General features: G+C 38.8%; 1 protein-coding gene across 2 annotated transcripts in view; it reads right to left on the bottom strand.

Moving 5' to 3' along the window:
• ARMH1 (armadillo like helical domain containing 1) overlaps positions 1 to 27,527 on the bottom strand; it is a 52,321-nt gene that overhangs the window by 1,987 nt on the left and 22,807 nt on the right. For both annotated transcript variants that reach the window (XM_060231690.1, XM_060231691.1), the window contains 6 exons: positions 21,526 to 21,722; positions 19,723 to 19,807; positions 15,819 to 15,941; positions 14,845 to 14,917; positions 13,389 to 13,518; positions 4,129 to 4,206 (listed from right to left, as the gene is read on the bottom strand). In XM_060231690.1, the coding sequence (XP_060087673.1) occupies positions 4,129 to 4,206; positions 13,389 to 13,518; positions 14,845 to 14,917; positions 15,819 to 15,941; positions 19,723 to 19,807; positions 21,526 to 21,722 (686 nt within the window). The remainder of the gene's footprint in view (positions 1 to 4,128; positions 4,207 to 13,388; positions 13,519 to 14,844; positions 14,918 to 15,818; positions 15,942 to 19,722; positions 19,808 to 21,525; positions 21,723 to 27,527) is intronic.

The raw sequence follows: 27,527 nt of genomic DNA, 5'->3' as shown, positions 1-27,527 counted from the left end.
TCCTAGTGCCTTCTCAAAGTGTGGCTACTGCCCACTGCAGGGCTTGGAGGAGAAGACTTCTTGGTATAGCTGAATGCACCCAAATAAAAGCTGGACAGATCTGTTTTTTTCAGGGTCAGCTATATTTCTGATTTGCCTTCAGCTTAAAAATACCTGATAAATACCAGTGAGGCATTTTGGGGGGTATTTTAAACATTCAGATAAACCAAACACACACCCCTAGTAGTGAGCTTCCTTCTGTAGCCAGTCATGTCTGTTCCAGGGCCTTTGGATTTTTCCTGTTGGGTTTTAGCAGCAAATTTATTTTAAAGCCCCATATCATTTAGATACTCGTACCCACTTTTGTCCCCAGAGGGACCCAAAGTGGTTTACAACATCACTTTCCCCTCCTACACTTTATCCTCAAACACCATGCACTGAGGTAGGTTACTGCCACAAGGTCAACATCTGTGGCAGAATAGCTTTTGTGAGCTAGAGCTCAGTTCTAAAGATGCTGAATGGAGCCTCATTATTTAATTATTTTATGTAGATATATATATGACAGCTGAGTCAGGAAATGTAGAAAGTAGCAGGCGAACATAATTAGGTAACATTTTTCTATCTAATAGTCAAGTGTGATTTTGTCTGCTGATACTTAAATCCACTGATTGGGGTCACAAGGGAAAGCATAGTTCTGCAAACCTTAAAAACATTGATAGGGTTTGCATTCCCCCAAACTAAAGAGCATTGTCTGAGCACATGCAAACAATGCACCTACCTGCTGTGTTATGTGTCCTGTAGCGGAGGCCCAATTGTATGTTGCCTTTTTGGACTTTAAAGGGACTTTTTACTCTGTTTCAAGGGAACTTCTCTGGGTAAAGCTTGAGGGGATGTCTTTAGATAAGAGGTTATTGTTTCTTATCAAAAGACTCCACACCTTCACATTCTGTCAAGTCAGGAGTTCTTCATCTGGGAGACTCTCCCCCAAGATCCACTCTCCCCCAAGGAAAGGAGTTAAGCAGGGGTGCATTTTAGCCCCCCATTTGTTTCATTCTTTTTAAAAGATCTTGTCCCCTTCTTATCTTTAGTTGATGGCCACAGCCCTAGACTTGGTTCTGCTCGCATTCCCTTGTTAAAGTTCCCTTGATACAGTTCTCTTGTCTACCTCTCATGTTGGATTAAAACGCTTACTGAACCGTTGTCACGAATATTGTGTGACTAACAGATTGGAGCTAAACTGAAAAATCAAAGGTACTGGTATTTCCTTTTCCCCGAAAATCATATAAGTGGACTATTAATGGTAACAAACTTGAACAGGTTAAGCACTTCAAATACCTGGGGGTCTATTTTCAATCCAACGCTACTTGGACCCGCCATCGAAGAATGGCTATTAATGTAGCTAAAGTTAATGCTGCAGCAATATCTTGCTTTTATTTCTCTGACAGAGGTAATGATTATGTGTCAGCAGCACTTAAGGCCTTTAATGCTAAAACTCAAGCACAATTATTGTATGGGGTTCCTCTCTGGATTGATGCAGTTGACATATCAGTTGAACGTGCTCACCTTTTTGCAAAAGATCATAGGGGTACCTACAGTATGTCACAGAAGTGAGCACACCCCCTCACATTTTGTAAATATTTAAGTATCTTTTCATGTGACAACACTGAAGAAATGACACTTGGCTACAATGTAAAGTAGTGAGTCTACAGCTTGTATAACACTGTAAATGTGCTGTCCCCTCAAAATTACGCAACACACAGCCATTTATGTCTAAAATGCTGGCAACAAGAGTACACCCCTAAATGATAATGTCCAAATGGGTCCCAAAGTGTCAATATTTTGTGTGGCCACCATTATTTTCCAGCACTGCCTTAACCCTCTTGGGCATAGAGTTCACCAGAGCTTCACAAGTTACCACTGGAGTCCTCTTCCACTCCTCCATGACAACGTCACGTTGCTGGTGGATGTTAGAGAACTTGCGCATCTCCACCTTCCGTTTCAAGATGCCCCAGAGATGCTCAATAGGGTTTAGGTCTGGAGACATGCCTGGCCAGTCCATCACCTTTACTCTCAGCTTCTTTAGCAAGGCAGTGGTCGTTTTACAGGTGTGTTTTTGTGGTCGTTATCGTGTTGGAATACTGGCCTGCGGCCCAGTCTCCGAAGGGAGGGGATCATGCTCTGCTTCAGTATGTCACAGTACATATTGGCGTTCATGGTTCCCTCAATGAACTGTAGCTCCCCAGTGCCGGCAGCACTCATGCAGCCCCAGACCATGACATTCCCACCACGCTTGACTGTAGGCAAGACACACTTGTCTTTGTACTCCTCACCTGGTTGCCATCACACATGCTTGACACCATCTGAACCAAATAAGTTTATCTTGGTCTCATTGGACCACAGGACATGGTTCCAGAAATCCATGTCCTTAGTCTGCTTGTCTGCAGCAAACCATTTGCAGACTTTCTTGTGCATCATCTTTGGACGAGGCTTCCTTCTGGGACGACCGCTCTGCAGACCAATTTGATGCAGCGTGCGGCGTATGGTCTGAGCACTGACAGGCTAACCCCCCTCCCCTTCAACCTCTGTAGCAATGCTGGCAGCACTCATACATTTATTTATTTACTTTTCCAGCAGGCTCGGGGGATAGTGTGAACCCATGCCTTAGTAGCCAACCTCTGGATATGGACTGCTTTGGTCGACCATGGCGAGGCCTGTTTTGAGTGGAACCTGTCCACCAGCTAAGTGATGTAGTTATGGAGGAGTGGAAGAGGACTCCAGTGGCAACCTGTGAAGCTCTGGTGAACTCTATGCCCAGAAGTTTAGACATTAATGGCTGTGTGTTGCATAGTTTTGAGGGGACAGCACGTTTACAGTGTTATACAAGCTGTAGACTCACTACTTTACATTGTAGTCAAGTGTCATTTCTTCTGTGACATACTGCATGTGTTTTCCTTACATTGTTTTATGTTTGGAATGCGGTCAGAATTTATTGGCTGCTAAGGCATGGGTTCACACTATTAAATTCTGGTTATGACTGCACTTCAACTCTGATCCACTTCATTTTCTGTACCAGCTACTTTCTGAATCTGATAATTCTAGCTGGCTATAATAATAATAATAATAATAATAATTTTTTATTTATATCTATCTTACATTGAAGCTAAAATAGGTTCCCTGAATCTATCTTTAGATACCTTATCCTTGCTTTCTGAGTCCGAGGCATTTTTTAGAAATAAAATCTAGTCTCCTGAGCTCAGAGCTACAAACCCTTGCTAACAGAACCTATTCTCTCCTAAACTTAGGGATTGTTCCAAATGCAAATATTCCAGCTGTGTACCTCTACCAACTTCTAGCTCCAAATTTGCACAGAGTCTTTTCCTTGGCCAGATTCAATGTCCTTCTGTCAGCCATTTTTTGGCAGATTCCAAGGGACTCCCTATCCAATTAGGTGCTGTCCCTGTTCATGTTCTTCTCCAATGTCCTCTATTTGGTATACCGCCGGGATCTTTTATACCCCATATTGGCCCAAATTTCAGAGACTCCTGATGATTTTAAGGTGCTTTTCTTGCTAGATAATTCTGATCTGGAAAGAACAGAATTAGTAGCAAAGTTTTTTTATACAGCCATGGTTACTCATCTTGATAAGTAGTACTATGTATGAGGTTTTACTATGTTGCTACCTTGTTTTTATTTTGTAATCCTAATTTTATTCTGTATGGATTATGTATTCTTTTAATATGTAACCTGGACAACCCTCTATTTTATATTCTTATATATGCCAATAAAGGCTGTCTTGTTAAAGAGGTCTAGAGCTGTTCTGGGTTTGGCCCCAACCCTGGCCATGCTAGCCCCAGATCTGGTGCTGGGGCTGCTGGCGGAAGGGAGCTGTGCTTGGCCTCCGTGGGCAAGTGGGGGGAATGAGATTTCCCCAATGAGTCTCACATACCCTCACTTGTTCAAATCTAATCAGGAGAAAAACAAAGGTTGTACTAAGCTAGTTAACATTGTAATTAGTGGGGAGTCATGATTCCCACAAGATTTAAATCCTAATTGACAAACTTTACTTTGATTTGAAAAGTAAAACCTATATTTTGTATCTTAGAATAACATGCAAGGCAAGTGTGGTACAATAGGACAGACAGCACATACCATGAACAGCTGGAACAATTTCTCTCCCATGGCATGCCGGACTGTTTTTTCCACCAGTAGGAACATCTTGACAAAATACTGCAGTGAAACATAACAGTGAATCTACAGGAAAAAAGTGTAGTGGTCCTTGCATGCCACTAAAGGAGTAAGGAACTGAAAGTTATCAATTTCTGTCTGCCTGCTCAGATTCTCTTCATCTACCACAGCCAAGTGTGAAGCTCCACAGCGATAATAATAATATAATAATAAAATTTTATTTATACCCCGCCCTCCCCGCCAAGGCAGGCTCAGGTTATCTAGGTATGAAGACTAGGTTATCTAGGTATGTACTGTTGGCCTAATACAGAGACAATTTCTGCTTCCTATGACAAATTGTACACCCCCAAGCTATACCTATAAAAATCCAGCACTACCATATTGCTTCTTCTATAGCCTACCCTGGCTTCACAGCAGTACCAGCCTGATGCCCCATGGCGCCCTAGGCAGACTTGCTGCCTGGCGCCTCCCCCACAATGCCCCCTGTGGCTCCGCGCCCCCCCCTTGAATCCCCCCTCCCTGCTGCCTTCTCTTCCCTCCATTACCCCACGTCGATTTCAATGCTGGGGCGGGCTCTAGCGCCGCATTCCTAGCTATCTAAAGGCGCATGCCCCCCCCCCCAATTAGTGGGGAAAACTGCGCCGTGAGACCATGCTCCCTGTCTGTCAGGACCAGCGTCCTGAAAGGGTGGTCCCGCTGCTGCTGACTCCTCCCTTCCCCACTTCTTTCTGACATTTTGCTAGTCACGGACTTCTGGTAAGGATTCACAAACGGCTGACATTTTCAGATATTTTCCAGATCACAATCCTGTAAATTTGGTTTTTAAAAGAAAATCTATTACCATTAGATGGAGATTAAATGAAGTACTGTTACAAAAAGAAGAAATTGTTGAAGATGGGGGGGAGGGAGATTTTTTAGAAATCAAATAACAGTCCTGATTTGAGAATGGTTTGGGATGCAACTAAAGCTTTTATAAGAGGTCATTTGATACAACATAATCCTGAATTTAAGAAGAGACAAGAAAAAATACAAAATATTTTGTATGAGATTAAAAGAAAATAGGAGGAATTAAAAACCTCCCCAGGGGATTTAAATATATCTCAACAAATAAGAATTTTACAATAGCAGTTATATATGCTAACAATAAGAGACATGGAACAAAAAGAGACTATGTAAGAAAGAAATTTTGAATTTGCAAATAAACCGGGAAAATGTTTGGCATATAAACTAAGAAAAATTATACTGAAATTACAATAAGATAATGCCTTAATGCATAATGTGGCTATTAAAAAACATTTTATAATTTTTACTCTATATAAAAGTCAGGATGTGTCATTGGCAAAAACATAAATATCTCAGAAAACATAATTTGCTTAAAATTACAGACGAACAAAGGCAGATAACAAATGGGTCCATAACAATAAGAGAAGTTGTGGAAGCTATAAAAAAATTAAACCACGAAAGGTTCCTGGACTACCATCTGTATTACAAGTGTTTTGAGGATGAAATTTGCAACCTCTACAAAATGCAATGAGCTGTATCCTAACAGGAAGGGAAAATGCCAGAGAGGTGGAAAGAGACCAATATAACATTAATACCTAAAGATGGGCAAGGCTTAACCTAAAGGTGGGCAAGGCTAAACGAGAAACAGACCAATATCACTACTGAATAATGATTATAAGCGGTTTACAACTATTTTAATTGAAAGATTGAAAATAATTTTGTAAGAATTTATTCCTGGAGACCAATGTGGGTTTTTTTCCCTAAAAGGCAGTTGAAGGATAATATAAACTTTTGGAATATCTGGAAAAACATAATGGGAAAAAAAGCCACAATGATCTTTTTAAATGCAAAGAAAGCATTTGACAATCTGAATTGGACTTTTCTGTTTATGGTTCTAGAAGATACGGATTTTGGAGAGAACTTTATAAAATGGGTGAAATGATTTACACCTCACAGACATCATAAATAATTGTCAATGGAGATTGAACTAAACCATGTGAGATAAAAAAAGGAACAAGACGAGGTTGCCCACTGTCTTCCCGTTTGTTTTATCTTGGTTCTTGAAGTATTGAATAGACAGGAACTAAGAGCTTCTGCAGATAATTTGGTGTTAGTTTTGGAAGAATCTTTAAAGGGAGCTGAATTTTTAAGGGCTAAATTGAAAGGATTTGCTACATTAGGAAAATGGGTTTTAAAGTTGAAAAGAAGGTAAAATATCTGGGTATATTACATTGACAAATATGAATTTTATGTTCAAAACAATTATGTTAAGACATGAAATGAAATTTAAAAAGATATGTTAAATTGGGATAGAGCACAATTTTTGCTGCTGAGAAAATCTGTGATTAAGATGAATGTCTTGCCCAGAATGTTATTCCTGTTCCAGGCAATACCTGTTTTGACAACTGATAAACCATTTAAATAATGACAGAAGGATACATCTAAACTTGTATGGCAAGGGTAAAACACCATAAGTTATATATAAGGTATTACAAGATGTAAAGGAAAAAAGGAGGAGTAGGTCTATCTGATTTGAAGTTATACTTTGTTGCCTGCTGTTTAGTGTGGATGAAAGAATGGATTTTGCTGAGAAACAGAAGGCTGTTGGAGTTAGAAGGAAATGGTTTGAGAGTTGGTTGACACAGTTAGATCTTACAGAAGAAATGACAATCAGCAAAGGTACAAGGCAAGGTTGTCCGCTTTCACCATTGTTGTTTATAATGACTCTTGAAATCTTATTGCTGCAAATACAAGATGATGAAGAAATTGAGGGAACAAGAATTAAAGGATTTCCCTAAAAATATAGAGCATTTGCAGATGATATAATGTTTATAAATGAAAATCCTACGCAAGTAACACCTTTGTTGTTAGCCAAAATACAAGATTTTGGAGAATTGGCGAGACTTTATGTTAATAAAGAAAAGTCAAAAAAATTGTGTAAAAATATGCAAGTAAGTAAACAAAAGGAATTGCAGAGATTAACGGGATGTGAAGTTACCCCTAAAGTAAAATATTTGGGCATGGAAATAACAATGAAGAATATTGATCTGTTTAAAAACAATTATGAAAAGTTATGGCGTAAATTGGACGAAGATATGATAAAATGGAACAAATTTAATTTGTCATTGCTTGGTAGAATAGCTGCAATTAAGATGAACATTTTGCCGAGAATAATGTATTTGTTTCAAACTATTCCGATTGTGAAAGATAGTAAACAATTTAATAAATGGAAAAGAAAGATTTCAGAATTTGTATGGGCCGGGAAAAAACCAAGGATTAAAATGAAAGTTTTAACAGATGCTAAAGAAAGAGGAGGATTTCAACTACCAGATTTAAGATTATATCATGAAGCAGTTTGTCTAGTGTGGATAAAAGATTGGGTCACGCTGTTGAATAAAAAACTTTTAACGTTGGAAGGTCATGGAAATAAATTCGGCTCGCACGCTTACATGTACTATGGAAAGAAAAAGTTGGATTTTTTTTTTCTCACCATTATATAAGAAATAATCTACTAAATATTTGGATGAAGTACAAGAAATATGGCGATGAGAGAAACCACTATGGATAGTGCCAGCAGAAATAATAAGAATAACAGCTGAGATAGGAGAGGAAAAAGGGATGTCATATAATCAATTACTAACAATACAAAGCGGTAAAATAGAGTTGAATAATAAATATGATTGGTTTCAAATGCAACAAATAAAAAGTTTGGTGGAAAGCGATGTTAAAACTGAAGGAATAAGACGAGAACAAACAGAAATGGAAAAAGTTCTGCTGGAGATAATGAAAAATTAATTTTGAAAATCTATAAGTTACTTTTTAAAATGGTCTACGGAAGATGAAGAAGTGAAATCTCAAATGATTAAGTGGGCAATTAATGTAAATAAAGAAATACAGATGGACACATGGGAGTATTTGTGGAAGAACTCTATGAAACTCTCAACATGTCAGAGTATTAAATTGTTTTAAGATGATGTACAGATGGTATATGACTCCTAAAAAGTTGGCAAAGATGAACAATAAGATGCCAGATAGATGTTGAAAATGTAAAAAACATGAAGGTTCTTTCTACCATATGTGGTGGACTTGTGAAAGAGCGAAAAAGTATTGGCAGATGATTCAACAAGAGATTTCTAAGATCTTGGGATACGAATTTAACAAAGTTGCAGAGACTTTTCTGTTGGGATTACAAATGGAAAAATTTCCAAAAGAAGATAGAACTTTAATCTGGTTCTTTCTCTCAGCTGCTAGGACATTGTATGTGCAGTTGTGGAAGCAAGAAAAAATACCAGAGAAATGGGATTGGATTGTAAATGTTATGACATGGCGTGAAATGGACAAGTTAACAAGAACCTTAAGAGACTATGATTTAGAAGTATTTAAGATGGAGTGGAAAAAGTTCAGAAGATACGTAGAAAAAGAGTGGAAAATAAAAGGACATTAGACAATTTTTGATAATGACTAAGTATACGAGGGAGGAGGATATTAATTTTGGTTCTTATTAATTAAGGGTACCTTTAATATTAAGATTTTAAGTATATAACACCAGCGGGGGTCTAGTAACGGGGAGAGGGGTGGATAGAAAGTAATATATGGGATAGATTAAAAAAAGTAATTATTAATGATGTAAGAAATTGAAATTTATTACCATATGTTACTAATAAAATTGTTTGAAACTGAGATTTGTTTGACACAGCTATTTATGGTATGATTAAGTTAATATGGATTTCAAAAATCATTATACTAGATGTGCCATTCTGAGAACATGAAATAAATATAAACCTACGCTGGGCCAACACCATTGTGATTTTCAACCCAAGAAGCATTTTATAAACAATAAATGTACTAAATATAAGTGGTTAACACAGCATGACATATTACATTTATCAGGGGAATGTAAAATGAAATCAAAAAAACATTTGATAGCACAAGGGTAAACTTGCCAGGTTTTATTGCACAATTATTAGAAAAGGTTTAGATAAAAGATCTTATAGAGTCAAACAAGTTAAGGCTGAATTTTAAGCAGAATTATTTATTTTATACAATTTTTATGTCACCCTCTCCTGCAAGCAGGTTCAGGGTGGGGTAAAATGCAACTGCAAAACATGTAAAAACAACTTCATATAATTTAAATTAAAATCTAAAATCCCCAGTTAAACTGCATGATGGCAAGATGGTAACATATAAACTCAAGCTAATAACTGGCCCTGGCTCCCAAACAATAAACAAGCTGGTATCATAATTCACATGGCTGGATGGGGGCGGGGGCTGGTCAGATGTGAACCGTTTTCGCACACTGCTCACCTCAGAGTCACATCCCTCTTCACTGTGCAGCGTCTGCTCAGATTTCCCACCATCTGTGCTGGAAGAGCAGGAAGAGTCGTGGCTTCTGCATCGCAAACGGAAATCGCTAAAACCCAGTTTCTGTTTGTGATGCAGATGGTGGGAAATCTGAGAAGACGCTGCGCAGTCAAGAGGGATGTGACTCCAAGGTGAGCAGTGTGCGAAAACTGTTGTGGTGAAGCATCTGTTGCCTCAACCAAAGGCCTGGTGGAACAGCTCCATTCTACAGCACCTGTGGAATTGTAATAAGTTCTGCAGGGCTCTGATTTCAACTGGGATCGTGTTCCACCAGGCTGGGACCAAAGCTGAAAAATTTCTAGTTCTGGTCAATGTTAGGCAGATGTCCCTTAGGCTGGGAGTGCTGGTCCCACAGATATGTTGGTCCCTGACAGTATAGGGCCTTAAAAGTTAGTACCATAACCTTAAACTTATCTAGTACACTGGCAGCCAATGCAGTTGCAAAGCACTGGCTATATGGACGCCTGTACAGACGTCCCAGACAGAAGGTGAGCTGCTGCATTTTGCATCAACCGAAGTTTCTGATCAGGTTCAAGGGCAGCCTTGTGTAGAATGAATTGCAGAAATCCAATCTGGAGGTGAGCACTGAGTGGGTCACCATTGCCAAGTTACAAGAGGGGAGGTAGGGAACCAGCTGCCTGACCAGCTTCAGATGGTAAAAGGCTGATCTTGGCAGTATTTGTAACCTGGGACATCCAGGATTACCCCTTAACTCTTTATTGTCGGTGCTGGCACTAAAGCTGTCTTGCCAAAGATCGGGAGTGAGTTCAGATACAGGATCTCCATCTTCAATGGATTTATTTGATTTGATTTTTAGCCCACCCTTCCTGTAGAACAGACTCAGGGCGGGTTGCATCATAAAAACAATCAACAGTAAAAATATAATAAAAGACCAATTTAAAATACATAAAATCTGAAACTACAGCATGACAATAGGGACTAAAATGTCAGGTTTTGCCTCACAGACATGGCCTATTGTCCAAGTCCAGCGGATCTTATAGCACTGGGATGGAGTGAAGGGGGGAGGCTGGTAACAAGTGACGTGCACTGCCTCAGCTCTGGCGAAAGAGCTCTGTTTTACAGGCCCTGCGGAACTGGAGCAGATCCCACAGGGTCCACTCCCAGAGGGAGCTCATTCCACCAGGCAGGGGCCAGGGTTGAAAAAGCCCTGGCCCTCGTTGAGGCCAGATGGACATCTCTGGGGCCAGGTATTACCAAAAGCTGTTGGGTCACTGATCATAAAGACCTACGGGGCTCATACAGGGAGAGGCGGTCCCGAAGGTATGCTGGCCCCTGGCCGTATAGGGCTTTAAAGGCAGCCTTCAAAGCCTTGGCTAAAATATCTGGGGCAGAGTCCATCTATCAACAGATATTGCCAGGTATAATCAGCATACTGGTGACAACCCAGCCCAAACCCTTGATTAATTGGGCAAGAGGGCATATATAGATGTTAAATAACAGCAGGGAGAGCATGTGCATCAAGAGTATGCACAAATAATGTACATGTCATTGCTAAAATGTATAAACTCTTGTTGAAATTTGAGACAGGAAGAATTAGTGAAAGAATCTATGATAAAATGGGCTAAAATTTTGAATGTAACGTACAAATGGAACAATGGGAAAATATGTGACTGAAGGGTCTTAAATTTACACTAAGTTCTAGCCTCAAAGAGAATTTCTATCAAATGATGTATTGTTGGTATATGATAACAGAAAAAAAGCTAAAAAGTACAAAAATATTTTGAATGTTTGCTGGAAAGGTGAATCTTGAAGGAACATTTTATCATTTATAGCGGACTTGCAACAAAGCCAATTCTTTTAAATTCAAATACATTCATTAATCTAGGAGATCCTAAAGACTAATGTACAAATGAAACCAGAGCCCTTTATTTTGGGATGGATGGACAGATGGCTTGAAAAAAGTAATGGAACTTTGTTTTTATATATGATAATAATAAATTTATTTCTATCCCGCCCTCCCCACCTCGGCAGGCTCAGGGCGGTTAACAACATTTCATAAAAACATATAATGGTTAAAACTTTTACATTTAACAATATAAAACAGTAACATTAACTTAATAACATTAAAACAATCCAGTAAGTGCAGTTATTCAGCGGTGTGGTCTTAACCGCATTGGCGGGTGCTTAATTGCCGATCTTCTTAACAGTCCAGGTATGCAAGTTTAAAAAGGGCAGTCTTGCAGGCCCTGCGGAACTGGTCAAGGTTCCGCAGGGCCCGCACCTCCTCGGGGAGTCGGTTCCATAGGGTAGGGGCCGCGACTGAAAATGCCCGTACCCTAGTATTCTGATATTTAGTCTCCCTCGGCCCGGGGATGGTCATTAGATTTTCCCCAACTGATCTCAGTGCCCTCTGGGGTTCATACGGGGAGAGACGGTCCCTCAGGTAGGTAGGTCCTCGGCCATATAAGGCTTTAAAGGTAATGACCAACACTTTGTACTGGACCCGGTATATGATCGGCAGCCAGTGCAGTTCACGTAGCCTCGGCTGTATATGTTCCCGTTTTGGGAGTCCCAACAACAGCCTGGCCGCCGCGTTCTGCACTAACTGCAGTCTTCGAGTCCGGCACAAAGGTAGCCCCAAGTAGAGGGCATTACAGTAGTCCAATCTTGAGGTGACCGTTGCATGGATCACTGTTGCGAGGTCCCGGCGCTCAAGGAAAGGGGCCAACTGCCTTGCCCGCTTCAGATGGAAGAATGCTGACTTGGCAGTGGCTGCTATCTGGGCCTCCATCGATAGTGAAGGCTCCAGTAAAACACCCAGGCTCTTTACCTGGCGCGCTGCTTTCAATGGCGCGCCATCGAAGACCGGGAGAGCTATTTCCCTTCCCAGAGCGCCGCGACCCACGCAAAGGACCTCTGTCTTCACTGGGTTCAGCTTCAGCCCACTCAGCCTGAGCCATGTCGCAACAGCCTGTAAGGCCCGGTCGAGATTCCCTGGTGCGGGGTCGGGCCAGCCGTCCATTAGTAGATAGAGCTGGGTGTCATCCGCATATTGATGGCAACCCAGCCCAAACCGCCGGGCAATCTGGGCGAGGGGGCGCATATAGATGTTGAACAACATCGGGGAGAGCACTGCTCCCTGGGGCACCCCACAGTCCAGTGTGCGCCTCCGGGACTGTTCACTCCCGATAGCCACCCTCTGTCCCCGACCTAGGAGAAAGGAGGAAAGCCATTGCAAGGCCGACCCCTCAACCCCAATGTCGGCGAGGCGGCGCGTCAGTAGCTGATGGTCGACTGTATCGAATGCAGCCGACAGATCTAATAGCATCAGCACCGCAACGCCGCCTCGATCCAGTTGCATGATCACAGCAGTGGGAATATTATATGCTCAAAAATGGAAAAATTCAACAATACCCCTACAATAGAGTAATAGTTGGTGAAGATGCTGGAACTTGTGGAGATGGCCAAACTTCTTTGATTACAGAAAAGACAATATCTACATTTATTGGCAATTGGAAACCCCAGAAACTTTCTGTACAAAATGGGGAAAAAATAAACCGATGATTTGTGGTTTTGAGAATTACGAAATAAACTAATAGCAAAAGGAGAGTTTTTTGTTTTCTATGTAATTATAGAGTAAGTGTTAAGTTGATAATTTTATTTGTATTTGTCATGGAGAAAATTGGAAGTCGTCTTGTATTTTTATTTTTTTTCTCCTAATCCTGTAATCTTTATATTCTTTATTTTATTTTCTAGTTTCCATTTGTAATAAAAAAACTCTCAATAAGATTATGAAAAAATTTTTACTAGTCAAGTTCACCCACAGCTGCAACCCTTTAACAGTGTGTCACTGCAAGTTATGTCCACATAGACTTTCCTATCTCCACCAAGCCACTTACCTCTAGTGTGATGCTGGCTTGTCTCTGACAGTTGGTGTGGTCTTTGTTGCCCATGGCACACATGAGACCATGCACCACATTCAAGTAGATCAGCTCTTCAGCCACTCTGCTGGAGTCTTGGGCTAGAATTCTGCACAGTGAATATTGATAAAAGTGCATGGTGAGAAAGAGGCAAGAAGGAAGTTACATCCCAAGAATATGTAAGACTGGTAAAGTTTAGGGTTGTTTTGTAATCTTTTAACAGCTGACTAACAGGCAGTCAATAGATGCAACCATCTATCACACTGTTAAATTTCTGCATCCATTGTAGGTGTTAAAAGGACAGAGCCTTGGGAAAATGGGACAGCCAGGCCTAACCCAAGCCAAGGAGGCTCCTACCAGGCATAGCAAAATTGCTACCTATCCACTATGTAAATGTTTTGGGGAGAAAAGTACTGATTGCGCTTTTAGGCTGTACACAGAAGCAGTTTAGCAATTCACTGACTATGCGATCAAGAACTTTTTGATCTTTGCCAGATGCTTTGAGTGCTATAATGGAGAAAGAAGGAAGTAAAGTGACAGGCAGTTGGTTATATAAAGAATTTTGATAAAGCTAAATAATTTACTGTGCTTTCAGTAAAAGCACAGTAAATTATTTAGTAGAGAGGCAAAATTTTAATCTGCCATGGACAGTGAACAAATGGACCAGCTCTTAAGGTGACAACCCTAAGCTGATTAGGAAAGACATCGATGATCATCATGCTGCCTCAGACATAAAGCTGCATGATACAATGACACAGATAAAAGAGGAGCAGTGGTAGTTTGTATGTGTTAATGCAGGTAACATAAATAACACATCAGTGGGAACCCTGAGGAGCAAACAAAACTTGAACAGGCATCTTATTTTAATTCTAACCCCTCTCCCCGGTGCCCAGTCAGAGGCCCTAGAAACTAGCATATCTTCTGCTAGCCTGTCATCTAGAATGGTGCATCCAGTAACAAGTGTCATAGGTTCAAATACTAGAAAGCCAGGGAGTACTATAGCATTTTGATGTAGAAAACCCCTGTTCAAACATCTGCTCATTACCTGTCTTTGGCACATAAATCTCAGCCTGACTTTCCTCAGAGGACTGGTATGGGGCTAAAATACTAGTCCGAGAACCTGGATGAATCAAAATCTAGCAAACAGAAAAATGCCTTTATCATATTTTATTAGCTAGTCTGTGATATATTATCAATTGAAAGGCTTCTGCTTATTAATTCAGCTGCCAAAATTAATGTTTGACTGTTTCCTTCCGAGCAGCAGTGAAAGGAGTGTATGCAATTTGCTCTAGTCTAGACTTTTACCTGGTTGGAGTTTCACACAAGGCATTAACTGCAGCATTGATTGTATTTGTTGCATACTGCAGTCTAAATTATCAGTGCTCCACAGGTAGTATATTGACAATTGATTGAATCATACATCATAATCTCTTACCCAATGGTTTTGGCTGCAGCAGCTTGCTGAATATATGCTGGCAAGGATTCCATGAGACGCAGTGACCCTGGTTCTAAATGTAAGAAGCAGACGACAATATGGAAGTCAAAAACTGTATTGGGAGACCATGGAATACCAGGATTGGGAGGCAGAGATAGGCTGTATAAAGCCACTTCTCTGAACACCCTCCATGCCCCAGTACTGGTCATCAGAAGTCACCATGACTTCCAGGCACACAGGCACACACACATAGTACAAAAACAAAACCCTTTCACATGTACCTTAAAGTATTAGCTTTTTTTTAATTTTCATTTTTTTAATTAAGTTGTCAAACTTATTTATAATAAAACAAAAGGCATAGCATGTGATTTAGTTACAATGTCTTTTCATACAAAATACAAGTGTCAATTTCATGAGAAGGAAAAGGTTATTAAAAATATAACATACTTGCATAAAGTGGATTCTGTGGTACTACCTGATGTACAGCTAACTACTCTATTATTGGAAGCCAGACTGTCACAAACTTAGATTCATATTTTTCTGATGAAGTTGTCATTGTTATTTGATATTTTGATACAGAATATTCCCAGAGCCGGTGTTGCCAAGTATTAGCTTTTGATCAAAAACAAGGACCAGAGACCAAAGGCAAGATTTGCTTCACAAAAAAAAAAATCCCATTTCATTTTACATTGGACAAGCAACGGTTCAGGCTTAACTATATATTCTATGCAAATTTAAAACTTGATGGAGGCATGCAGATTTGAGAGCAGGGAAAAAGGACAAACCAGAAATAAAGAGAAACAGTATTTGAGTAAAGATACCAAGGATGCATAATAGGAAGCTTCTTTGGATAGGGAAGGCTCCATTCTTTCTGGAATACTTTAGGAATATAATCAAATGTTCAAAAGAGGACGTGAAAAAGCAAATAAAACTATTCACACATAGGCCCAAAAGCTAATATTTGCAGATTTTACCTTCTAGGATTCTGGCTTGTGTCTTGGCAGTCTCCTGCCTTGATGGCTTTAACAATGAAACCAGTCCTTTCAGTAGTTCTGACTGCACATCATAGGCCATAAGGTCCTTGATCAGCTGAATTGCTAGGGGGAAGGAAGAGTGCAATTTAAGTACCACCTCCTGCTCTAAATTGATGCAGCCAGAGACAACACAAATGTAAAAAATTATAGACCAATTTCACTACTTAATAATGACTATAAAATATATGCTAGGATATTTGCAGAATGACTCAAACAGCATTTGAATAATTTCACCAAAAAAGAGCAAGCAGGATTTCTTCCCAGGACACAAATCAGAGATAATATCAGAATGGTTATAGACATAGTTGAATACTATGAGAAACACCCTGAAAAAGAAGTGGCATTATTCTTTGCAGACGCAGAGAAGGCTTTTGATAATGTGAATTGGGATTTTATGTTTGCAGTGATGGAGAAATTGGGACTAGGAGAAGATTTTATAAGAATGGTGAAGGCGATATATACTGAACAACAAGCAAGACTTTGTATAAATGCAGATTTGATGGAAAAAATTATAACTAGTAAAGGAACAAGACAAGGTTGCCCTCTGTCTCCATTGATATTTATAATGACACTAGAGATTTTGCGTATGCAAATACAAGAAGATAAGGAAATAGAGGGGTTGAAATGGAAAGGTTTTTCTTACAAATACAGAGCGCTTGCTGATGATGTAATGTTTATTAATGAAAATCCCATATATGTAACACCGTTGCTGCTTCGTAAGATACAAGAATATGGAGAACTGGCAGGCTTCTATATAAAAAAAGAAAAATTGAAAATTTTGTGTAAAAATATGACAAAGTCAACAGGAAGAACTGCAGAGTGCTACAGAGTGTGAGGTTACTTCAAAGGTAAAATATTTAGGCGTGGAAATTACTATGAAAAATATAGACTTGTATAAAAATAACTATGAGAAGCTCTGGTGTAAAATTGATGGAGATCTGATAAAATGGAATAAATTGGACTCGTCTATGCTGGGCAGAATTGCTGCAATCAAAATGAATGTTTTACCAAGAATTATGTTCTTATTTCAAACAATTCCAATCGTGAAGGACAATAAACAATTTAGTAAATGGCAAAGAAAAATTTCAGAATTTGTATCGGCCAGGAAAAAACCAAGAATCAAAATGAAAATCTTAACCGATGCAAAAGAAAGGGGAGGTTTCCATTTGCTGGATTTAAAATTGTACCATGATGCGGTGTGTTTGATGTGGATTAAGGAATGGATGACGTTACTAAATAAGAAATTGTTGGTTTTAGAAGGCCATGGAAATATTTTTGGTTGGCATGCATATAAGTATTATGGGAAAAATAAGATAGATGGTTTTTTCTCACATCATTATATAAGAAGAAATCTGCTAAGTACCTGGTTAAAATACAAAAAAATATGGTGATGAGAGAAAGCCGCTATGGATTGTGCCAACGGAAGTAATAAAGTTATCTTCAGAAAGTGATGAAGGGATGTGGCTAACGTTTAATCAGCTATTAAAAATACAGGGAGGAAAGGTGGAACTAAAATCGGCTCAAGAATTACAGTATAAATATAATTGGTTTCAACTGCAACAAATTCAGAGTTTGGTGGAACAGGATATTAAAAATGAAGGTATAAGACAGGAGCAAACAGAATTGGAAAGAATGCTGTTGGGCGAAAATGAAAAGTTGATTTCAAGAATTTATAAATTATTATTGAAATGGTCTACGGAAGATGAAGTAGTTAAATCTCAAATGATAAAATGGGCAATCAATTTTAACAAAGAAATACAAATGGAATCATGGGAATATTTATGGAAGAACTCTGAAGATATCAACATGTTACAACATTAAAGAAAATTGCTTTAAAATGCTATATAGATGGTATATGACACCAAAGAAATTGGCAAAAATGAATAATCAGGTGTCAGATAGATGCTGGAAATGCAAAAAACATGAAGGCTCTTGCTATCATATGTGGTGGACTTGTGAAAAGGCAAGACAATTTTGGCAAATGATTCAGAAAGAAATGTCAACAATTTTAGGTTATAACATTAAGAGGCTCCGGAGTTTTTTCTGTTGGGATTACAAATGGAAAATTTTCCAAAACAAGATAGAACGATGGTGTGGTATCTGCTTTCAGCTGCAAGGACATTATATGCACACTTATGGAAGCAGGATAAAATACCAGAAAAATGGGATTAGATTTTAAAAGTTATGTCTTGGAGTGAAATGGACAAACTTATAAGAATCTTAAAAGATTATGATTTGAAGAAGTTCAGAAAGGAATGGGAGAAATTCCAAAAATATGTTGAAAAATACTGGAAGGTAAAGGGACATTTAGTAATTTTTGATAATAGCTGAAGCTTTGTGGAATAATGGACTAAATCCTATTAAGAAATAATTTCCTTATGTTATAAAGAAATAGTTTCCTTTTGCTTTTATTTTTGATGAAGGTGAAAGGATAAGAATGAAGATGAACAGACAGGGTTTGATTTCTCTTATACTCATTCTTTTCCCCCTCTTTTTTATTGTGATAAGGTTTTAATATGAAGATGCTTGGTTTGATAAAATTATCTTGTATTTTTACCAATTTAAGTACACACGGGGGGGGTCACAAAAAAGGGGGAGAGGAGGAGGGGGGGAAAGTGTAACGTATTGGTATAAATTTGTATTGATTCTTTTATTTCTTTAAAGAATATTATAACAATATATTGCAAATTAATAAAAATTGTTTTACACAAAATAAATTGATGTAGCCAAGAAGTTCTTGTTTGGTCTATTGCCTCTATTCCTTAAGGAACTTTGAAGGCTACAGCACTCCTTGCTCCATAAGGCATTGGAGCTTGAGGGGTTAAGTATTACAAGGAATATAATATTGTCTCACCAGCTACTCATTCTGGGACAGTGGATAGGATAGGCTACTGGCCTGAAATACTTAGAATTTGGCTGCCTTGGGACTAAATCCTATTTCCTGGGACTAAGTCCAACAGAATAAAATTATCTGATACTCTTCCCTCCAAAACCTTATTTACTTAATTGTAAATTGTCTACTAGAATTGCAAAGGCAGTAAACTTTCCCAGACAAAGTTAGCTTGCAGCCCTAGAGGCTTTAAGAGAGACAGGAACATAAATTAGTCTGTAGTTTTTGAAAAAGTGGCCTTAAACCTATTTGGAAACTTTGCCCTACTTATCTGGATGGCCCAGGGAGCTATATCCTAAAAATGTGATGGTATGAAGCTGTCTTATACTACTGGTCTATCTAGTTTAAAAGTAATATACTCTCACAATGGCACTCCATAGTCTAAGGCAAACTTGCACTTGTGGTTCCCAATAATTGTTACTTTTAACTAGGATTGAACCTGAGGCTTCATGCTGGCAAAGTATGTGCTCTATTAACTAGAAGCAAACCTTTTACAGATAAGGTTACATTTGATGGGCACAGGCTCTTTCAGATCGTGTGATTTCTCAGGGTCATACATATATTATTATGAGGTATATAAAAATGAACTAAAAGGCTCTTAAACTAGACATCTGCCAGTAAGCTTGGTAATATTTTCTGACAATTAAGGTGCATTGGTTTACATATGTGGGTGTTCCCACTTTGGGGAAGACATTAATTTCCCATTTATTTCACATCTATACCATTCAACTCCTTGTGGACCTGTATAGACGTTTTTGCATGAGCACCCATATAATATCCTGCCTTTATAAGATTTATAGTAATAATTCCAGAGGAATAGTAATCATAGTCTGTTGTAGCAAAAAAAAAAACACAAGAGTCTTGTGGCACCTTAAAAGATTAAGAACATTTTGTGGAATTTAAATTTCAGATTTCCTCTCTGGGTTGAACTGGGACTTAGTAGAAGAATCCTACCTTCATATTGTACCTCCAAGTGAACAGATCGAAGCACACCTAGCACAGATTCCACAATACTTGGATGGACTTGTCCCACAATTGTCTGGTAAAAGACCAAAAAGGTGGCATTATATCCTATTTTGCTACATTCTTTTGGTATGTATGGAACTATCTTGAAAAATATGAATTTTAAAGTTGATTTTAATTTTTCTGTGTGCCCCTTTGGGGGTCATACATTGGATGCAATGACAGCATATTTTTTTTAAGTAAACAGACTTCAGTGGACATAAGGTGAAATGCTAAGCAGTTGTACCCTTCTAATACTCCACTCACCACTTCAGTATAAGATTCATAGTAATACTGTCATTGTCACTTAGTATGACTTTAGAAAAAAGCAGTATCTAGGAAGAAAATTTTCCTCTCGCTCCCATACCATATTGCATAAAGCATGCAATTATTTATCTGGAATTTATGTTTCTGGCCAACCCCAATTCTACAAACAGATTGACGATTGCTATGAACAAATTTATGTATGCACTAAATATGCATCCCAAAGGCACAAATCCATGTGCTTTGAAAGTCAGAAAAGCAGTATTTGACCTGAGTTTGATAACAGTGATACAATTATGATTTATACAATGTATAAATGACATTTTAAAAAAATATTTGCAATGTAGTTTTGAATATGTCAAAGAGCAGGCCTTTAAATCTCTCTAAAAATGTTGCCCCCTACATTGAAGTCTTAGTAGTCCCCCCACCCTTTAAAATCTGGAGTGTTGCATCTGAAAATATACCATGTTTAGGTTAAGAACTGTCTATATTTGAGAACAGACCTGGACAAGCAGTCCAAACTCAACCAATTAGGGATAGTAGTTGATTATTATTTTTTACATCTGATGAGTTATGTATCTTTAGAAGCATTAAACAGATTGTTAGACTTGGAGAAACTTAAATTATGTGCAATTAACCCTTGCATTTGCTCCCCAACCTCCTTAGGTCTCAATGTTCTTTGTGGTAAGATGCCCCACTATTTATCGGCCTTAATGATCCTGAGTCACTGTAGGGCATTTTTGCTGACCAGATTAAATGCATTCCTCTCTCAAGTTCTGCAGAGGAGATAATGAGTACCTGTGTGAAAGACTGTTCCTGTGGAGCAATTACCTCCAACACAATTCAACAAATACTGTTTAACTGCTACTTGTATAACTTCCATAAGGAATTATTTGGAAAGCTCTCTTTGTATCCTGATTATTGGACTAATCTGCCCCTCTGTCAAAATTTATTGAATGATACTAAATTGGAGATTACTATATATTTTGTATATATTATGTATATAGTTTGGTTTTATTTGAAACATTCAAACCTTTTTCCGTTCTGTATATGTCTAAATGTGTATGTTATTTCATTAAAGGTCTGGATGATGGTTTGAGAACAGTACAACACAACCTACAATGCAGTTATGGAATGTTCCATTATTCATTCCTGTCTTCTGGCAGACCTAAAGGCTTGGGTACACCTGAAACATCCCTTGGCTGTCCATAGGAGCAATTATTGGATGCTTCTCTAGTAGAAAGTCATGGGTTTAGTATTAATATTCACTTTCTAATTTTAGATGTAATTTAACTTGTAAATTTGTTTTAATATTGTAAATTTTATGATGGACCTGCCCTGAGCCTGCTTGTAGGGAGGGCAGGATACAAATAGAAATAAATAAATAAAATGAAGTAGCATAATTTTTTTTTGTAAGAAACAATTGATTCCAAAACAATAAAAAAAACTGGCATTGCACCACTGTTTCTCTCCCCATTTTATTTTACCGACCTGCATTATCCTGAGTGTTTGTAAAGACAGCTGTTGGGCTTTGGGGGATGTGCACTTTAGAAGAGCAATCAGGCCTTTATACACCTGATTCTGATACTTGGGGTTGCCATGGCCTAAGTTATCCAGAAGAATCTGCACTTGTTCTTGAGTCTCTTCTGATTTGGAAGTGGCCAAAAACTCTGCAATTGATCGCACACCTGTGTAGGAAAAACATTTTGAATCACCACCTTTTAATTCATTCAACAATGTGAGGCGTTTAATACAATTTTTTTTTAAAAAACCACATGATGCATTGAATATTCTGAGATACGCAGACTTACTGGAAAAGAACTCATTTTAGAATAGCAATCAGGAGCTGTTAATCTTTAAAGTAGTCTGTCTCATTGCTTAAAATGCCATGAAAGTAATTAAAATTTCTAAATTTCAACAATTTGGGATCTGTGTACAGTCATGCATGTTTAAAAATGACTAGGAAATCTTTTCACTCACTGATATCCTTGAAGCTGCTAGGAACATATGAAGTTTTTAGTACACCCAAGGTCCATTCAAGAATTCATATGCCTTGAGTGAAGTATATCATATCACATCTTTCACAAAATAATTTAAGTGCTGTCTTCTCACCCACTTATCAGAGCAAATATAAAGGGCTTGTGCCAGTCCTTTTAAATGTCCAGTATGGTACTATAGAGTCACACAGAGTCACAGAACCTTTATTAGCTTAACAACAACAGTATCAAATCAAGGAAGCAGGGGGCGGGGGGAAAGGTGGTTAATTAAACATTCTAAACAGGCTTCTCTTATAAGCACAGTAAAGGAAGTTTGCCACCACTTTGATGGTTTCAGCCTTATTTGAGGCTAGTAAACTTACTATGTTGCTTTCATCAGATTTAGCCTCCAGGGATTTCAATATAGGATCCAAATAGGATGTACGTAAATCACAGTAGAATCTACAGATAAAAGTACATTGTTCCTTTAGTTTCCTTCAGCCCACAGGGACAGAGCCTATCAAAGAATGTTATTAACAGAATTGTGGAAGATGGAAGAGAAGTGGTTACTCAAGAGGGAATAAGAAGAGAGTTTTTTAAATACTATGCCAAATTGTTTAAAGGTATTTAAAGAAAGAGAAGATGGATGAGTATTTACAAAAGATAAAAATAGAGCCCTTAACTGAAAATATGAAAAAAAGTTTGAATTATCTTATTGAAAAAATAGAAGTTGAAGTAGCAATTAATGCAATGAAAAATGGGAAAGCACCTGAACCAGATGGATATACAGCTAAATATTTTAAAACTTTTAAAGATGAATTAATACCAAAACTGCAGAAGTTGATGAATATGATAAGAATAAGAGGGAGTATACCAAACACATGGTAAGAAGCTGTTATTTCGTTGATACCCAAGGAAGATAGAGATGTTACGAATGTAAAAAATTATAGACCTATTTCGCTATTAAATAATGACTATAAAATATTTACAAGAATCTTGGCAGAACGGCTTAAACAACATTTGATAAACTTTATAAAGGAGGATCAAACAGGGTTTCTTCCCAAAAGACAAATAAGAGACAATATTAGAACTGTTGTAAATATTGTAGAATATTATGAAATACATCCAGAAAAAGAAGTAGCATTATTATTTGCAGATGCAGAGAAAGCATTTGACAATTTAAACTGGGACTTTATGTTTGCAGTAATGGAAATAATGGAGCTGGGAGAAAATTTTATAAGAATGATAAAAGCAATATACTCTGAACAAAATGCAAGGTTGTGTATAAATGCAGACCTTACAGAAGGTATGAAAGTCAGCAAAGGTACCAGACAAGGCTGTCCGCTTTCACCATTGTTGTTTATAATGACTCTTGAAATATTACTGATGCAGATCCAAGAGGAAAAAGAGATAGAAGGTCTAAGAATAAAAGGATTTACTTACAAATACAGAGCTTTTGCTGATGATATAATGTTTATAAATGAAAACCCTATACAAGTTACACCTTTGTTGTTAGCTAAAATACAAGAATATGGGGAGTTGGCGGGACTTTGTATTAATAGAGTAAAATAAAAAATTCTATGTAAAAATATGCAGATGATTAAGCAACAAGAACTACAGAGACTAACTGGCTGTGAAGTCACTTCTAAGGTAAAGTACCTAGGGGTAGAGATTACAATGAAAAATATTGACTTGTTTAAAAATAACTATGAGAAGTTACGGCGTAAAATGGATGAAGACATGCTAAAATGGAACAAGCTTAATTCGTCATTGCTGGGTAGAATAGCTGCAATTAAAATGAATATCTTACTAAGAATAATGTATTTGTTTCAAACTATTCCTATTGTGAAGGAGGGCAAACAATTTGATAAATGGCGAAGGAAAATCTCAGAATTTGTGTGGGCTGGGAAGAAACCAAGGATTAAAATGAAAATTTTGACTGATGCAAAAAAGAGAGGCGGATTTCAACTACCAGATTTAAAATTATATCATGAAGCAGTTTGTTTAGTGTGGATGAAAGAATGGATAACGTTGTTAAATAAAAATCTTTTGGCGCTGGAAGGTCACGAAAATAAATTTGGCTGGCACGCGTATTTGTATTATGGAAAAAAGAAGATGGACGGTTTTTTCTCTCACCATTATATAAGAAGTAATTTACTAAATACATGGATGAAATACAAGAAATATGGAGATGAGAGAAGACCGTTATGGATAGTGCCAGCTGAAGTAATAAAAATAACAGCTGAGATAGGTGAAGAAAAGTGGTTGTCATATCTCTCTCTCTCTCTCTCGGCTTGGCTTCGCGAACGAAGATTTAAGAAGGGTGCAATAGTCCACGTTTGCTGCAGGCTCGCTGGTGGCTGACAAGACCAATGTGGGACATTGTCATATAATCAATTATTAAAAATACAAAGTGGCAAAATAGAACTGAAAACTGCTGAAGAGTTGAATCATAAATATGATTGGTTCCAAATGCAACAAATAAAGAGTTTGGTGGAGAATGATATTAAAACTGAAGGAATAAGGAAAGAGCAAACAGAAATGAAAAAAGTTCAGCTTGGAGACAATGATAAATTAATTTCAAAAGTATATAAATTACTTCTACAATGGTCTACAGAAGATGAAGTAGTGAAATCTCAAATGATCAAATGGGCAATTAATGTACTGTATTTTTCGGACTATAAGACGCACTTCCCCCCCCAAAAAAAGTGGGGGGGAAAGTGTGTGCGTCTTATAGTCCGAAGGTACGTACCTTCGGGGGGGGCGATCTGCTGCCTCTTCCTCTGATCCGGCGCTTCCCCGCGCCTGCCTGCCTGGCTCCATCTTCTTCAGGCAAGCGCTGGGATCGCTCCACGTGGCCCCAGCGCTTTGCAAGCGCCGGCTGCGGAGGGGGCAGTGTGCTTCCTACTTGCCTGTGTGCCTGCCTTCAGCTGTGATGTTTAAAGCAAGCGCTGGGATCGCTCCCTCCCCCCTCCGATCCCAGCGCTTGCTTTAAACATCACAGCTGAAGGCAGGAGCACAGGCAAGTAGGAAGCACCCGCCCCCTCCGCAAACGCAGCGCTTTGCGAGCGCCGGCTGTGGCGAGGGCAGCGTGCTTCCTACTTCCCTGTGTGCCTGCCTTCAGCTGTGATGTTTAAAGCAAGCGCTGGGATCGCTCCCTCCCCCCTCCGATCCCAGCGCTTGCTTTAAACATCACAGGCCAATGGCCCATCCAGTCCAACATTCTGTGTCACACAGCGGCCAAATATATATATATATATATATATATATATATATATATATATATATATATACACACACACACACACACACACACACACACACACACACACACTGTGGCTAATAGCCACTGATGGACCTCTGCTCCATATTTTTATCTAACCCCTTCTTGAAGGTGGCTATGCTTGTGGACGCCACCACCTCCTGTGGCAGTGAATTCCACATGTTAATCACCCTTTGGGTGAAGAAGTACTTCCTTTTATCCGTTTTAACCTGTCTGCTCAGCAATTTCATCGAATGCCCACGAGTTCTTGTATTGTGAGAAAGGGAGAAAAGTACTTCTTTCTCTACTTTCTCCATCCCATGCATTATCTTGTAAACTTCTATCATGTCACCCCTCAGTCGACGTTTCTCCAAGCTAAAGAGCCCTAAGCGTTTCAACCTTTCTTCATAGGGAAGGTGTTCCAGCCCTTTAATCATTTTAGTTGCCCTTTTCTGAACTTTCTCCAATGCTATAATATCCTTTTTGAGGTGCGGCGACCAGAACTGCACACAGTACTCCAAATGAGACCGCACCATCGATTAATACAGAGGCATTATGATACTGGCTGATTTGTTTTCAATTCCCTTCCTAATAATTCCCAGCATGGCGTTGGCCTTTTTTATTGCAAACGCACACTGTCTTGACATTTTCAGTGAATTATCTACCATGACCCCAAGATCTCTCTCTTGGTCTGTCTCTGCCAGTTCACACCCCATCAACTTGTATTTGTAGCTGGGATTCTTGGCCCCAATGTGCATTACTTTGCACTTGGCCACATTGAACCGCATCTGCCACGTTGACGCCCACTCACCCAGCCTCAACAGATCCCTTTGGAGTTCCTCACAATCCTCTCTGGTTCTCACTACCATGAACAATTTAGTGTCATCCGCAAATTTGGCCACTTCACTGCTCACTCCCAACTCTAAATCATTTATGAACAAGTTAAAGAGGATGGGACCCAGTACCGAGCCCTGCGGCACCCCACTGCTTACCGTCCTCCACTGCAAAGACTGCCCATTTATACTCACTCTCTGCTTCCTATTACTCAGCCAGTTTTTGATCCACAAGAGGACCTGTCCTTTTACTCCATGACTCTCAAGCTTTCTAAGGAGCCTTTGATGAGGAACTTTATCAAAAGCTTTCTGGAAGTCAAGGTAAACAACATCTATCGGGTCTCCTTTGTCCACATGTTTGTTCACCCCCTCAAAGAAATGTAACAGGTTAGTGAGGCAAGATCTTCCCTTGCAGAACCCATGCTGAGTCTTCCTCAATAACCCGTGTTCATCAATGTGCCTACTCATTCTGTCCTTGATAATGGTTTCTACCAACTTTCCCGGTATTGAAGTCAGACTGACTGGCCTGTAATTTCCCGGATCTCCTCTGGAACCCTTTTTAAAGATGGGGGTGACATTTGCTACCTTCCAGTCCTCAGGAACGGAGGCAGATTTCAGTGAAAGATTACAGATTTTTGTTAGAAGATCCACAAGTTCAACTTTGAGTTCTTTCAGAACTCTCGGATGTATGCCATCCGGACCCGGTGACTTATTAGTTTTTAATTTGTCTATTAGTTGTAGGACCTCCTCTTTTGTCACCTCAATCTGACTCAGGTCTTTCAACACCCCTTCCAATATTAGTGGTTCTGGGGCGGGCAAACACTTCTCATCTTCCACGGTGAAGACGGAGGCAAAAAATGCATTCAGCTTCTCAGCCATTTCCCTATCCTCCTTCAGTAATCCTTTTACCCCATGGTCATCCAAGGGCCCCACTGCTTCCCTGGCTGGTTTCCTACTTCTAATATATTTGAAGAATTTTTTATGGTTGGTCTTTATGTTTTTTGCAATATGCTCCTCATAGTCCCTTTTTGCCTGCCTGATCACAGTCTTGCATTTGATTTGCCACTGCCTGTGTTCCCTTTTATTAATCTCACTTGGACTGGTTTTCCACCGCTTAAAGGAGTCCTTCTTACCTTTTACAGCTTCCATTACTTTGTTTGTTAACCATGCTGGCCTCTTCTTATACCTGTTTGTGCCTTTCCTAACTTGTGGTATGTATTTTATCTGAGCTTCTAGGATTATAGTTTTAAATAGTCTCCAAGCTTCCCCAAGGGTTTTGACCGTATTTACCTTTCCTTTCAGTTTCCTCCTCACATGCCTCCTCATCTCAGAGAATTTACCCCTTTTAAAGTTAAATGTGGTTGTGGCGGTCTTTTTGGGCAACTCCCTATTTATACAAATGGTGAAATCAATAACATTATG

This window comes from Heteronotia binoei, chromosome 2 (genome assembly GCF_032191835.1).
Source record: "Heteronotia binoei isolate CCM8104 ecotype False Entrance Well chromosome 2, APGP_CSIRO_Hbin_v1, whole genome shotgun sequence".
Taxonomy (NCBI): Eukaryota; Metazoa; Chordata; class Lepidosauria; order Squamata; family Gekkonidae; genus Heteronotia; species Heteronotia binoei.
Note: the sequence above shows the minus strand (reverse complement) of the source record. Positions and strands in the feature narration are given on the sequence as shown.